The following is a 15,421-nucleotide window of genomic DNA, read 5'->3' as shown; positions in this document are numbered from 1 at the left end:
AAAAAAAACGTAAAACTAACTGTGCTTTAAGACACTTTTAAGTCCTTGAATTTCTTATTTTTTACATCGTTTTAAAATTTACCTCATTCATAGAAAAGATCACGAATGGCATTTGGTAAGCAGGAATTGGTAAATAGCTATTGTGTGCAGAAGATAGAGGAGTATTGCTGGAGAGTTTGTAGAATCCTTGCTATACTTTACAGGTTATTGTTTTAACTTTTAACTAACTTGAGGATAAATGCCTTATATGTGTAGTAATATTACTAATAATTGGTGGCCATTGACTGGCCGATTTTCAGCTAGTTTAACGCAAGCTATTTGAAGAAAATGTGCCTTTCAAAATATGTTTCTTTAAGAAAGGAGGCAGAAGTATTTAGGGAGACTTATTTGGTCACCGTTTCGATCCTTCCAGAAAATTATTTATTCTTCAGTTATCTGTGTATAAATGCATAATAATTTGAGAGTGATAATTTATTCCGGATGATTTTCATGAAATATCGATATTTTAGTGAGCGTAATTTTGGAAAAGTTTTCTTTTTTTCTCATCTTTTCCATCAAACTTTATTAATTGATAAAACTTAAATTAATAGAATGATGGAAATAAATCATACAATTTAGTATGACATAAAATGATGGAAAATTCCCATTTTTTGCATATTTCATTGCACTACTTTTTTGTTAATTTTCTGAATTTTCAAGTTTTTTTTTTTTTTTTTTTCTAATACCGACGTTTTGAATTTTAGATATCAATGAATGTCCTCACGCTTGTGGAGTGAATGCGGAATGTACTAATACTCCAGGAAGCTACACATGCCGATGTCGAGCTGGACATAACGGAGATCCATACTTATCAGCTGGCTGTCACGGTAAGAATAAATAAAATGTCTTATTGACGATTTCTTTGTCTGTGGCGTCTTCCATAGCTAAGCGTTCTATTTAAGCATCATGAGGGGCCGAGGTGACCTGATCGGCAAGGCATAGGACTTGTGATGGAAGAGTCCCGGGTTCGATCGCAGCCGGTCGAAGATCCACCATCTTCATTAATGGTGATTGAGGGACATTAAATATGCTCGTGGTCTCAAAGTCTTCCAAGTAAATCGATACCTCTGGGGGAGCCAGGCCAGAAGTTATTCAGCTTCTGGTTTGGTTCTAAATTACCGAACTAGTGATATATGGTGCTGCCATCTGCCGTATGCTGTCTGAGTCAAATAGGACTTCCACCTTAATTGGTGCTTGATAAACGAAAGAAGTACCTCTCTGCCTTAAATCGAGCGAGCATCGCTACTCGGACTCGGTTATCCGAGTGGTATAAGTAACAATAACAACAATAAACATCATGAAGACAACCAATTTATTATAGATTATTCACTTTGTTTCCTCTTGTAGGAGTATGTTGAATTTTAACTTCGTACGAGACCAAAGACATTCACGTGCATGCATGCATACTGATTGATAGTTATTACGGAGGTGTAACAATTATCTTTTAGGAAGTAAATATAGAATGGTTTAAAAGTAGAGCTTTTCAGTTGCTAAATTTGAATTTTCACCGACTTAAAATGAAATTTTTTAACAAAAAGAAAGGATTTTACGAAATGCTTTTATTCATCATTGAAAACCTACATTGAATACAAGGATTCAGCAGTACTATTCTGTTTCTTTTACAAGAGCACTTCGTTTTCTCTTGCCTATACAAGCATTTTACGAAACTAAATTTCTTTTTTCAGGTAGGTACCTAAGATTTTGAATAGCTATTCCCAGATTGTAAGTGATACACGTCAGTAATACCAGTACCACCTGTGAAGAAGTCAAAACGCAGTTTCCAATTTCAGGGTCCTTTCTGAAACAAAAAAATATTTCTGGTGATCCACAGATGAATTTTATCCGAAATATTGAAATCATTTGAGCTGTCCCAAGTTATTAGTTAAGAGCTGATGTTAAGGCTCGATTTTTCTCTCATTCTTTTGTATAGGGCTTAGTGCCATTATCTCTAACAAAACGTTCTTTTGAAAGCATCAATAATATTTTCAATGCCAGAAAATAATTGTTAAATTAAGCTTGCAGCAAAAACGAGCTTTTTAGTTACTGCATTAAATGCTTATCTCGTAGAGCTATCAAAAATGTTCAACTATGTGCTGCTCCTATACTTGCATGCCAATTTATTCTGTGAATTTTAATTTCTTAAAGTACTGAATAGTTTCTCTTATTTTACAGACGAAGACGAATGTCTCAGACCAGGTGCCTGTGGAAGAAATGCTCAATGCTTCAACAACATCGGTTCTTATACTTGCAGCTGTTTGGAAGGATATACTGGAAACCCACTACAGTCTTGCTTAGGTATGGAACTAATAATGTAAATGTCCATAGCAGAAAATATTTCAAATTTGTTAGCTCCAAAACTGTAAAATCAGCTTCCGTCTTTAAATATTTGCCGTACGTACTTTACCAAGTCCATTCATAAGTACTCTTACGAGAACAACTTGTGGTATGCTCATGTTATTGTAATGCTATCTTTTATGATGTAATGAAAAGATTTGTTTTGATAGCCTCATAACGGCTGTTTTCTGAGTTTTAAACTCTTTTTAAAACTTTTACTTGTACTTTTATTTACGTTGGCTCATTTTACTCATATCTTAGTACAAAGTTTCGACTATTTTTGCAAAAACTTCAGTACTTAACTGGTTATAAAAATTTATATGACGTCATCATATAAGCTTTGAAAATAAAAGGCTTGATTTTTCGTTTTTGTGCAACAGAATTCACTTTTCATGAGGAAATCACAAAATGTTTAAAATATTTTAGTACCTTGCAATTCATCGTTGAATAAAATTAAAATCTGTGATGAACGTCAACAAAATATACTACCATAGAGAGTAGGCATGTAAAGGGCAGTAACTGATTTTTTTTTTTTTTTTTTTTTGCATTTTTGTCATTTATTGTAAGTTAGCTTTATTGTACAAGTTTGCTTATTTGGTTTCCGCTGAAGCAAAAGCGCGAAAAAAAAGAGTCTTAATTCCAACATTTCTCTGTTGTTAGCATTGAATTCAAACGCGTTTCTTCAAATATCTCTAAAACTCATCTCTGTCTGCCCCCGGCAGTCTACGTTAAGTTACCTGTTTAGTTGATGTTTCTTGATTTTAGCGAAGTGTTAGTTTATGTTCTGCAACTTAACATTTATAAAAATGGCATTTATCAAACCGATTAATTAAAGACAAGCAGCGTCAATAGTACTATAACTTTTGTAAAACATGTAGAACAAGTTGTCCTAAACTGGGTGCAATAGAAAGATGCGACAGGTAGCAAAATATGTATGGTATCGATGTAAATGTGCATAATTGAGATAGACTAGGGTGCGGTGAGGACAATTTTCTTCAAAGAGTGCCGTGATTCCGAAAAGTTTGGGAATCCCCTGATATAGAATAAATCTTCTTCCAGAATTATTTTCTTCCTGATTTTCAAAAATGTTTTTTGTCTTCATTTAGATATTGATGAATGCCAGCAGAACCCATGCTCAGACAATGCTGCATGCCGGAACTTACCTGGCACTTTTGAATGTAACTGTTTTGAAGGATACGATGGAAATGCCAGAGAAAAATGTACCAGAGGTAATGACATTTAAAAAAAAACGTTTTAAAATAGTTACGAAACCAAAAACTAATAAATTTATTATTTTCTCTAGCACCCCCCCCCCTTTTTTTTTCTTCTTTATTTCTTTCTCTTTTTTTTAAGTTCTAGTAGCTTTTACCAGACACAAGAGTTTTACGCTAAAAAACTTCCAGTATGATTTACATTTTATCGTTGCTATGGAACCACACTAAAAATAACTATTCAGGATTCAGCTGTAAATCAGATAGCGCACTTTTTTCCCACTTTTTTTATTTAAATAAAAAAATAACTTGTTTAATCACCTGTTTTACTAAACTAATATTTATTTGTTTATTTATTTATTTATTTTATTTATTTATTTATTTATTTATTTATTTTTTGAAACAATGTAACGAATTCAAGTTCTTCTATACCTTATCAGCGCAACCTACTCCAGACTGTGTGACAAATAATCCCATTATTGGGGCAAGTTGACTCATGCTCCGCAATCTTTAGAAATTAAAACTGTGGTAGCAGTACTCATAATGTAGTACTCATAGTGCAAATAAAAATAGATAGCTGCACTTAAACTTCTACGTAAGTTCCTAGTACTTGCTATGTTGGTTTTAGTTATAAAAACTTGGTCCTTTGTTTTGCGGAAAAAGTTCAAGCGTCAAAAGTGCGCTCCTAATTCCTGCACTCCCAAACTTCTTGAAAATACAAACTAAGTACATTTAAAAGAGGAAACACAAAATTTCTTTTGTTATTATTATTATTGTTATCCAACTTATTGCTTTGGAAATTGTCATTAGCTTATTTGATGGTTTGAATTTCCATTTTTGATGACTTAATATTTTTTTAACAGTTAAAGTTGACATCCATTGCCAAGGTGACTATGACTGTACAGAAAATGCGGAATGCAAAAGAGCCAGATGTCAATGCAGATCTGGTTTTCAAGTGGTTGGGTCCGAATGCGTTGGTTAGTATTTAATCATCACTTCGTTATGATTTGCTACTTTTGATAAATGCTAATACAGGTAAATTATATTTAAACTCTCCCAAAAATTAATCGTTCGTTTTGCATTTTAGATATCGATGAGTGCAGAACACCAAACATTTGTGGCCGTAATGCAGTATGTAAGAATATTGTTGGAAGTTACAGATGTGAATGTAGAAATGGCTATGAAAAAACATCACCAGCTTCAGAGAGCCACTGCAGGGGTAAGATATAGTTTTCAAATAATAATTTAACAACTTTAAAAAAGCGTTACATAATAGCGCTAATTAAAATGGCAGTTTATGAATGTGCCGTAATAATTACGAAAAAATACAACGCAGTTTGGTCACTAAAAAGGAGTAGCAGGGAAAGTTGTGACATTATTCGCTATAAGGAAAAATTATAAAATGTGGTCGCTGGTAACAGAGAATCAAAGAAATGAAAACGCAAGGATTGGAGAGTGCGGATTTACCATGTCACAACTGTAGCAATTACGAGGCGGCCCACGACCATTTGAACTTAAGGGAATTCAGAAATGTACATGATTAATGTTTTATATAATTCTGCGACAGGCAAAGGAGCCCCAAAAAATACACTGCAACGAGACCCAAACCTGTAAATCCGCCACTGGAACGAGAACTACTGAATGTGTAATGTAGGTGTAATGTACTAATGTGTAATACAAATTAATGACAATGTTCAGATTGAAAATAGGATTAATCGTGAAATTCAATGCCTTGAAGGAACGATAACAAATTTTAAATCATAAAACAAGAGCGATATAGATGTTTAATTGCATAAACATAGAAATGACTTTGAAAAAGTTCTAAAAGGAAGGTTTCGGAAAGATTAATGTTTCGAAAAGAAGCAAAAGAATAGTAAATCAATTAAGGCTTTTATCTACTTTAAGAAAGCAGTTTTTGTTTATGTGGTTCTGAAAATCTTTATTTGATACATGTTCATTTGTTTCTAGATATTAATGAATGTTTGTTTGGACGATTTCCATGTGGACAAAATGCAAAATGTATCAACAATGATGGAAGTTATGAATGTTTGTGTCCAGATAATCTGAGAGGAGATCCAAAAGTTGCTTGCAAATGTACGTACATTTTTCTTCCTTCAAATAAAAATCATTCAAATAAAAACCATTCCATACGATCGAAATCATCATAATGCAAATTATAAGTTATAAGTTTGTTTTTAATCATGGATTTACGAGATCAGTTATCTTTCTAGTGTTGTTACTCTTGCTTCATGTGTTAACAAACCCGTACTGCTTTTTCAGCACCTTGTGCCGATATTGATTGTGGAACACATGCAACATGCCAAGCAAATGAAAAAGAAGCCACTTGTGTTTGCAACCTGGGATACAGTTTTGATCCAACGAATGTCGGAGCTGGTTGTCAAGGTAAGATTTAGTTTTCTGAAAAGTTATAAATTATTTTAAAAAGTCTCACCAAAAATATGTTATTCTAAATAAATTGTGCTTTTTACAAGATTAACGCAGTGAGTTATTTATTTTTTAATACCAGACATCAATGAGTGTGACAACGCCCATGGACCATCAGGTCTTTGCGGACAAGGTGCCATGTGTAATAACGTGCCAGGAAGTTATCATTGCTACTGCCCGCCAGGATTTACCGGTGATCCGTTCAGATATTGTGAAGGTTTGTGTTAATAATTGTATGCAGATTATTTTATCATAAATCATTCAAATTTATTTTAAATCGGATAAAACCGACAACCAAAGTCAAAACGCTGACTTTATATATATATATATATATATATATATATATATATATATATATATATATATATATATATATCAAATCTCTTACTTTTTATCTGATTATCGATGGTATTTAGTTTTCTGTAGAGCAGAAAAGGTTTTTATCTGGTTATTTTTTTCTTCTTCCAGACATTAATGAGTGTGATCGCCGATTCGGACCCAGCGGTCAATGTGGAGAAGGAGCTACATGCACAAACACGATGGGAAGTTTCGCTTGCGCGTGTCCACCAGGGTTCACAGGAAACGGTAGAATTAAATGTCAAGGTAAATTATTTCCACTTTTGTTTCGATTTCACACACACACACATCTCAGTTTATCTTACAATTATTTTCAGATTAATTAATGGTCTTTAAAATCAATACATACTACAAAAAACAACTAAAGTTACTACTCTTCGAACACTGAAAGTTTCTTGATTATCGTTTATTATACCTGTCTGTTTTGGGCATTATTAATGTTTTGAGTTTAATTTACTTTTCTTATGACCGCTAAAATACTCTTATTTTTGTCCTCGTAGATATAAATGAATGCTCACAAGCATTTGGACCTAATGGAAAGTGTGGCATTTCTGCCATTTGCACCAACCGACCGGGATCTTTTGATTGTCGCTGTCCACCCGGAACGAGTGGAGATCCTTTTGTTAGGTGTAAGTAAATTGGATTGCATATACGTACACTAGCATATTTGCTACAAATACGGAAATTGAAAATACCCATTTCTGTCAAGTTTTCACTCTTATATTAATTAGTATGAAAAGAAGGGGAGAAAAATATTTTATTTACTGAAGGACGAAAGACTAGATTGTTTTAATCAAACGAAAAGGGAAAATTGAAAAAATGGACTTTTGTGAGAAACCGATGACTGTAGAACCATAAAAACGGACCCAAAGAGTAAACAAAAATTAATTTGAAATAATTTACTCTTTTCGTTAATTGAAGGCTGAAGAAAACGGAAATACTGAAGACCATTAGTGGAACTTCTTGTACTGAAATACTATGAACTACGTTTATGACATCTTGATGCCATTTTGATGTACTCGGTTTTGATTGTTCTCATTTCTATTTTTAGTAGAATGATCAAAATAAATGTATTTTATTTTGTTCCAAAAGTAGTATGTAACTAATAAGTCTCCTGAAACATTCTACGCACGATCAAGAATGTTCTTTTTCAATATTTATTGCGTTCAAACAATATTTATCACATATGTTCTAGAAAGGTTCCATAACTAAAACGATTCTGGCTATTCCCCAAGTGCGGTTTGAAATATAAGACTCCGTAGACAAAATGTGTTTTGAATAGGGATTTCTCCATATGGATAAGAAATATTTTAGATTTTTAAAGTACTTATTTTAATGCTTCTCTTAACTGTCTTCCAGGTACTGCGGTTGTCCAATGTCGAGACGATGCTTCCTGCCGTGGGCACTCAGTTTGCAGCAGAAGTCAATGTGAATGTCCTGAGCCATACTTCGGAGAAGAATGCAAACGTAAGTATATTTTCAGTTCTCATGAGGAGGTAAACTAAATATCTGATAAAATAATATTCTTTCTTTAATGTGATTTAATTTGATTTTGATTTCGACCACTGATCTTGATTTTGTTCACTCTGTTTTATAGATCCTTGCGATGATGTTTTCTGCGGTGATCATGCAACGTGCCAACTCGATCTCCATAAAGAACCTGTTTGTGTCTGCTCACCAGGTTTTACAGGACGTAGCAACAGCTTGCCTGGATGCATTGGTATGCTATGTGTCTCATTTTCACATCAGATTCAGGAGTGTACCGATGGGAGGTCACGGGAGATGACCGTGACCTTCCAAAGCTTTCCTTATTCGACAACTTGTGTCTGACTATTTTGCAAAATTTGGAGTTCTGTTCGACAAAATTGCCATTATTCGGCGAAATTTGGAGTTCCATTTAGCAGAATTTGGAGTTTATTCAGAAAATTAGGAGTTCCACTCAGCAAAATTTCGTTCCATTTGGCAAAATTTTGGAGTTCCATTCGGCAAACTGAGAATTTCCGCCTTCCCAAAAATTTGAGTTCATGGCGTTTCGGATCAGATTTCTTTGTGCTTGTACTTTTCAATATTGTAAAACCGACTTTAATTCGATAAGAAACAAACTTGAGATTCAGACTTTTTGTCAGTTTGAAGACGGACGTAATTATTTTTCGCAGGGAGTTTTAGTAGTGTTCTGGTTTGTTGGGCTTTATTTTCACTACATTTGCTGCTTTGTCTCCCAAGCGTCGAGGCAGTAGTGTACTTAATGGATCATTTCCGTTACATCTGTTGCATTAAAGTCTGTTTTTATTTTTTTTCGAAACTGATTAGAACTTTCAATTGGGGGATTATTCTTCCAAAACAATAGATACGGGTGATTTTTTTTTTTTTTTCCTCTCAGAAAATTTGTTCTCAGATTGTGCTCGATAATTGAAAAGTAGTTGTGCGAAATAGAAAGTCCTGTTGTTTCTCTTATTTAGTTCTTATTTGAGTAATAGCGTCGGTACAGTTTTGAGTTTTGGTTCAAAAGTCATTAAAATAATCTAACGTTATCCGATAAAATGCTTTTCACCCGGATAGTATATTAAAATTGGTCAAATCTGGCCAACTCGCGATAAAAGATTCTTCTTTTGCAACAAACATTTCTTTCAACCGAAAGGTTGGTTGTTCCAACCCACCCTGGAGAGTGATGTCTTTGTTAGATTTTGTAGTTCTTGAACTTTTATGCACATCTGGGTATCGTATCAGCATGAAAATTTATAGCTTCAATCAACGTTGTACTTTAAACCTTTACAAAAATATTTCACCAATAAAAACATAACTTCTGTGGACCAGTCCCACGGCTACTATTTTTTACTTTTTTAAACTTGGGGTATAATTTTATTTATCTGAAAACTATTGACAAACACTGATCTTTCTCCTTATTTTCGCAATCTCAAACTAAAATCGTCTCTGACCGAGGATATATCGCGCCGCCCAATTTTGAGTCTTCAAAAACATTTTTAGACTTGAAAGCTTCAGCAACTCACTTATGGTCTCCATAATACACCACACTCCGATTCTGCAAAAAAAAAAAAAAATCCTTACGAAATTCATTTGTTCCCATTGACTCCTTTCTGAACCCATAAAGCTCCTCATACTTTTTCCTAAAAGAAAAAATCGTCCGTAATTTTTATTTGCCCTTTCAGTTACTCGAATCTTTTTATACTCATTAAAAAACTCTTTTCTTTGGGCTTCTTTAAACAGCTAAATTTTTTTTATCTTTCAGACATTGATGAATGCAGTAGTGGTGCACGAGTATGTGGACCAGATGCGGCCTGCCGCAACAGCCCTGGATCTTATGAATGCATCTGCCCACATGGATATTCAGGAGATCCATATAGAGGATGCATCAAGAGTGGTATGTCTTTACAAATCAAAATGAAAGTTCAACTTCTCAAATACTACTATCAAAATAAGTTTTAATCTTTTGTTTTTCCATTACCAATTGCACTTACATATCTGTTCCTCAGAGCCAGACTAATATATGTCCAGAAATGGCAATTTTCAACTTATTACTGCATTTTATGTAGCACATCAGTTCCCATTGAGCCTTAAAAACCTAATGCTATGTTTAAAAAATCCTTAATAATTAGTTACCTGTGTCATCAGAACGTAAGTTCCACCCTTTGTATGCTCCAGACAAACGTTTGTACAGTTTTCTGCCAGTAGTGATAATGTGAGTAACGTTAACCTGGCTCAGAGGTCGTGAAAAAAGATCATCGTATTTTTGGTAAAATTTTGTTGACAAGTGTGTCCACAATTATCTACAATAATCTACATTGTGGTTTTGTACATTAACAAGCAAGTAATTCATCTTGCACGTGCGTAAACAATCGATACGCCTGCTTTATATGCCGTGAGCAGGTAAACCGCAGTACCTACAATAATGAATTTTTGAGATGTTTGAAGAAACATCTTTTTGATTATCCATGAACACTGGTAGAATCTCACAATTTAATGCTTCTTTTGTGCTTTATTTTCAGCGGGTACCAAATAAACAAAAATATACGATTAAACTAGAGTAAAAGAGGTGACAAAAATACAAAAAAAAAAAAGTGAAAAACATAAAAATTGCAAGTACTGCTGTTTACCGTCCTACGGTAGTATAGTACACTAACAACAGAAACGCATAAAAGATGTTATTCAGTAAAGATAAATTGCAGTTTCGCCCTTCAAATTCAATTCAATGAAGCATTAGTGCTTTAATTTTTTTGCTAGACCCTATTTCGTTCTAAGCGGTTGACATTATGTGTTTGATCTTATGTTGATTGTAAATAGTTATTTCTTTTAATTTAGAACCTTCCACACTTACCTGCTCTGAGAAAAAGCCTTGCCCAGCAAAAGAAGAATGTGTCTCAACGGGGACTACACCTCAGTGTATTTGCAAGCGAGGTTACACTAGAGATCCAAGCTCAGACAGATGCAGAGGTAAGAAAATAAAAAATGCTATTTCATTTATAAACTCTATTATATTCATACTTATAATTTAAATTATTTTTTTCACAAACACTTAAAATAAAATTCTTTGCTGTAAAAAAATTGGTTTCTGGCAACGTTTCGGGATTTCACAGGTTTTCCTCAATTTCCTGTGAAAATCAAGTATATTTGTTAAACAGTTTCCTGAATTGCTACAAGTTGCGCTAGTGCAGACTTCTGAGCGTTGTGAAAAATATTTTAAGCTACCAGTTTAAAAATTAGCTGAAGGTATTTATTTAACGTATCACCTTCAGTTCGGTTACAATCCGTCCATATTAATTCCCAATAGCCGCGTTTATATGGACACTTTCGACACCGCAAAAAAAAAAAAAAAAAAAAAAAACCTGCTTTAAACCGCATTCTGGTTATTTACCGGGTTAATGTGGATTTTTCTTCCTCATGCTTCCTTCTGGAGTAAATGCGGACTTTTTATCCAGTTTGTCTACTTGCTGGGTATAGCCGCTACGGATGCTGGGTAAAAACCGCTTTCTCTGATACAATGGACAACCTATTTTTGTATGTAAACGGGGAATTTTCCAACCTTTTATTTATTTATTTATTATTATTATTATTATTTTTTTTTTTTTTTTGAGTTGGAGTTGGAGCTGGGATTTGCGAGGTACAACAGTTTCTTGTAAACACTGCTAATGGGGATGGCATGTAAGTATCTGGATTCCGTACTTTCGCAAGAATTGCAGGGAAATTAGATGCTTGGTAATTACCTGCAATTCTTATTTAGCTTTGGCCATGGTTTCAGTAATGCTTTAGCAGCTCTCAAGATAAATCAAGGTGTACAGCTATTATTTTATACTCAACTAAGTTTTCTCTGAAGGTTCTGGGTTTGTTCCAGAAAAAGGACTGGTTTTTGCCGGGAAAATTTCTTAATTCTTCCAGAAAGATTCTAGGACAGTTTTAGGAAGGTTTCGGATTTTTAGCGGAAAACATTCCTGTTTTTTGCAAGAAAGGGAGAAATTGGGCACATAAGCTGCCCATTGCTTTCCAAGAACGATTCTGAATTGTTTTATAGTGTGGGAAAACACAGCAGCAAACTAATATTCCCTCTTATTAATATATTATTTAACGCTCAGAATTTGTTAGGAGTTTCTTGCTAAACATTGTTTTAATCGTGAAAAATATAATCGTATTCCAATTGAGTATGATATAGCAATAATCAAATTCACACAAATAAGAATTAATAGAAAATTGTTCTCTATTTGATACTTTTTTTTTAATTTCATAGTCGAATGTTAAAGGGTCAAGAGGAGAATGTTTTCCTTCCGGAAGCACTTTTGCATAAAAACATTCTAGCGTACACTGTAAAAAAAAATAATAATCAAGAACGTTCTTTGAAAATAATGGGCAGCTAGTGCGCCTAATTTTCTCTAGTAACATATCCGGCAAAAAAGGGGGGGGGGGGGACTTTCCCGCTAAAAGTCACTAACTTTCTTGAAATTAACCTGGAAGCTTCCTCCTAAATAAAAATGAAGTCATTTCCTGTTGAATTCATCCACAAAAAGTCAGTAATTTGCCTGAAACTAATCTGGAAGCTTCTTGAAGAATTCAGAAGCCTTCCCAATAAAAGCTAGTGTCATACCTAATAAGGAAGCTGAGATTCACAATGGTAACTATTTTTTCCCCTTAAGAGTGAAAAATTCAGCGTTCATGAAACTTGTAACGAATTATTTACTTTTCGCAAACATACTTGTCTTTCACTGGAAATTGGTAGAAACCCGTGAAATCCTGGAACTTTGCCTGGAAACAATGTGGGACGTTTCGTTTTTTTTTTTTTTTTTTCAGTATATCTTTCGTTTGTCTTAGAATCAGTTAAATTTCAATATGTAGTTCATTTTTATAAAAATGCACACTGAGAAAGTTTACTCCGTGCTCCCAGTTTCTTCTCTAATTTTGTTGCAACTGCTAACATATTTTGCTGCATATGCTAACAACCAAACTGTTTTTTACAGACATAAACGAATGCACGGAAAAACGCGACAAGCCAGCTTGTGGCAGACAAGCATTCTGCTTAAACATGGAAGGTAGTTACATCTGCCGATGCCCACCAGGACATATGGGAAATCCTTACAGCGCCTGTTACCCAGAAAGTAAGTCTATTACTTTGTCTAAAATTTTAACAATCAGAATGCTTGATGTAGAAAACTGATATTTTTTGCAAATTATGCTCGATTTTCGTTCTTTTCTTTTTACAATAGTTTTGAGAAACGTTACACAATCTTCATCCGCAAATTACGAGAAATAAGATAAATTACACAAAATATTATCCCAATGAATACGCATCATAAAGTAACAACTTTGGAGATAAAATAGGAAAATTGCAACAATATCTACCTTTTGAAGGTGATAAAAGGAACCATCTACTTACGAAAAAATTTCGCCAATTCACTAACCTGATTTGAATTCGTTCTGTGCAGGAAATGTGACTGTGCTGCGATAAAAATTGCAAAAAGTCTTTTTGGGCTTTTACTGTCTACTCTCAGTGCTCAAGAAGCTTTGACTATCGTCAATTGAGTTTGAAACCAATCATCTTACCAGTATTTAACAATGATGAAAATGTAAAAGAATAAAAAAGAACTCTTTAAGCTCTATTCCTAATGAGCAACAACAGCAATATAACATAATAAAAAAATCAAATTCAGAAACGGCCGATCAATGCTTCTTTGATCTGCTTGGTCATTCGCACACATTTTCCCATTGTTCTTTAGTGCATAAACTTTTGTAATAAACCTTTTACCATCAGATGATTTGTCATCCATTCTCAAAAAGCAATTTGGAACAATCAATGAAAGCATAGTGTTTCTTAGCTATTCTGCATGAAATCAGTCCTGAACGATTAAACACTTGTCATGTTTTCAAAAAGCAACTCTATGGAACAGTCAATGAGTGCTCATTGAGCATGAAAGCAGTTGAGAATAGGTAGGTCTCTAACAGCTATTCCAAGTTCAAAAGTATTGTAGATGCGTTACCGCTTACAGCGCCCAACGATTAAACACTTGTGATCTCGTTCTCAAAAAGCAAATCGACGTAACACTGAATGAAGGCACATTCTCATATAGCCATTCGAATAAAATCAATCTTGAATAGGTCTCCAACAGCTATTTCAAGTTAAAAATATGGTATTTCAGGGCCGTTACAAGACTTTTGTTTCGGGGAGGGTTTTACCAAGCACATTTTTCTCTGATTAATCAAATCTAATTTCATTTGTATGTCTATTAATTTTTATTACCGGAGCTTATTTGAAGAGGGTGAGGTAGGGATGCTGTTTTAATGGCATAGTTGAGAAAATATAATATCTGATGACCTGACTTCCTTGAACGTCTATTAAATAAAATAAAAATAATAATTTTAAAAAAGTATAACAAAAAACGTTTTTTGGAACAGTTACCAAACATTTTGAGTAAGGTTTGAACCCTAAAAACCTGCATACAGCTCTGCTGTATGTGCATTAAACATTCATTTAGATATTCACTTTGAAAATGCGATTGCGCATGGAGGACGTCAGAGGAGGTGCATGTTCGTTCAGGTATTGTAACAGCGAATGTCTTGAAATGATTTATGATTTGTCAAAGCTTAATACCAGGAGGGAAGACGGTAATTCATTTGCTGTAAAAGATAAATTTCTCATTTTTGTCCTCTGTTTCAGTGATGGAATGTCGAACACACGAGCAATGTCCTGGAAACACATTTTGCTTGGACGACGGTGCTCAAGGTCAACACTGTGGATGTAAACCACCATTTGTACAAGACGGAGAGTACTGCATATGTAAGTATAGTACGCATGATGGAAGCAATTCTTTAACATCAATCAGATTGGTTTTAATATAACTGAAGCTAAAATCTAAAACTCATTCAAGAAAAGAAATTTCTGAAGCAAAATTTCTTTGTGCGCTAAATGAGTATATGCATATTTTTTTTTTTTTCTCAAACTTAGAGTTTACTAAATATTTCTTTTGTTTCCTTGCAGTGGTGAGTCGCAACTGCTCCACAACCAACCCATGCCCGGAAAATCAGGAATGTGTATTTACAGGAAATGGATACGGCTTCTGCATCTGCCCCCGTGGATACACACTGGACGCTACTGGATTTTGTAGAGGTAGGTTTGTTGGAGTTAAAAACACATAGGGTTTGCACTATGACGCGGAATTACGCTATTCCTGAAATATTTTCCAAATTTCCAAACAAAAAAAAAAAAATCCATTTGCATGTAATTCTCACAAAAACCCCACCTTAACAGTTTTGTCATATTGGAAAATCCCACCTCGGGTTTTTCTCTTGTGGACGCTACTACTATGGAGGCTCTAAGCAGCATGAACACTTACATTATATGCTACTTGGAGTGCACTCAGGGTTGTACATAATGACTGCAGTAGAGTCTCTAAAATACGAATCCCGAAAGTTCGAGGTTCCGCTTAATCCGAGATGCTTCATTTATATTTTAAATTAATTTTTTGTCGCTAAAAATAATATTTTCATTAAAATCTGAAAATAAAAAATTTTCTACTGTAAAACGGATTAACTACCAA

The 15,421-nt window shown here is 34.1% G+C and overlaps 1 protein-coding gene across 1 annotated transcript in view; it reads left to right on the top strand.

Moving 5' to 3' along the window:
* The first annotated feature begins 105 nt into the window (after positions 1–105).
* LOC129228486 (neurogenic locus Notch protein-like) overlaps positions 106–15,421 on the top strand; it is a 39,859-nt gene continuing 24,543 nt past the window's right edge. Inside the window, exons 1-18 of the mRNA XM_054863167.1 lie at positions 106–115; positions 744–866; positions 2,212–2,334; positions 3,480–3,602; positions 4,448–4,561; positions 4,672–4,803; positions 5,553–5,678; positions 5,865–5,987; positions 6,112–6,246; positions 6,498–6,632; positions 6,887–7,015; positions 7,746–7,853; positions 7,984–8,106; positions 9,634–9,765; positions 10,704–10,835; positions 12,848–12,985; positions 14,542–14,661; positions 14,863–14,991. Of these exons, the coding sequence (XP_054719142.1) occupies positions 106–115; positions 744–866; positions 2,212–2,334; positions 3,480–3,602; positions 4,448–4,561; positions 4,672–4,803; positions 5,553–5,678; positions 5,865–5,987; positions 6,112–6,246; positions 6,498–6,632; positions 6,887–7,015; positions 7,746–7,853; positions 7,984–8,106; positions 9,634–9,765; positions 10,704–10,835; positions 12,848–12,985; positions 14,542–14,661; positions 14,863–14,991 (2,155 nt within the window). The remainder of the gene's footprint in view (positions 116–743; positions 867–2,211; positions 2,335–3,479; positions 3,603–4,447; positions 4,562–4,671; positions 4,804–5,552; positions 5,679–5,864; positions 5,988–6,111; positions 6,247–6,497; positions 6,633–6,886; positions 7,016–7,745; positions 7,854–7,983; positions 8,107–9,633; positions 9,766–10,703; positions 10,836–12,847; positions 12,986–14,541; positions 14,662–14,862; positions 14,992–15,421) is intronic.

This window comes from Uloborus diversus, chromosome 8 (assembly GCF_026930045.1).
Source record: "Uloborus diversus isolate 005 chromosome 8, Udiv.v.3.1, whole genome shotgun sequence".
In the NCBI taxonomy this organism is placed as follows: Eukaryota; Metazoa; Arthropoda; class Arachnida; order Araneae; family Uloboridae; genus Uloborus; species Uloborus diversus.
Note: the sequence above shows the minus strand (reverse complement) of the source record. Positions and strands in the feature narration are given on the sequence as shown.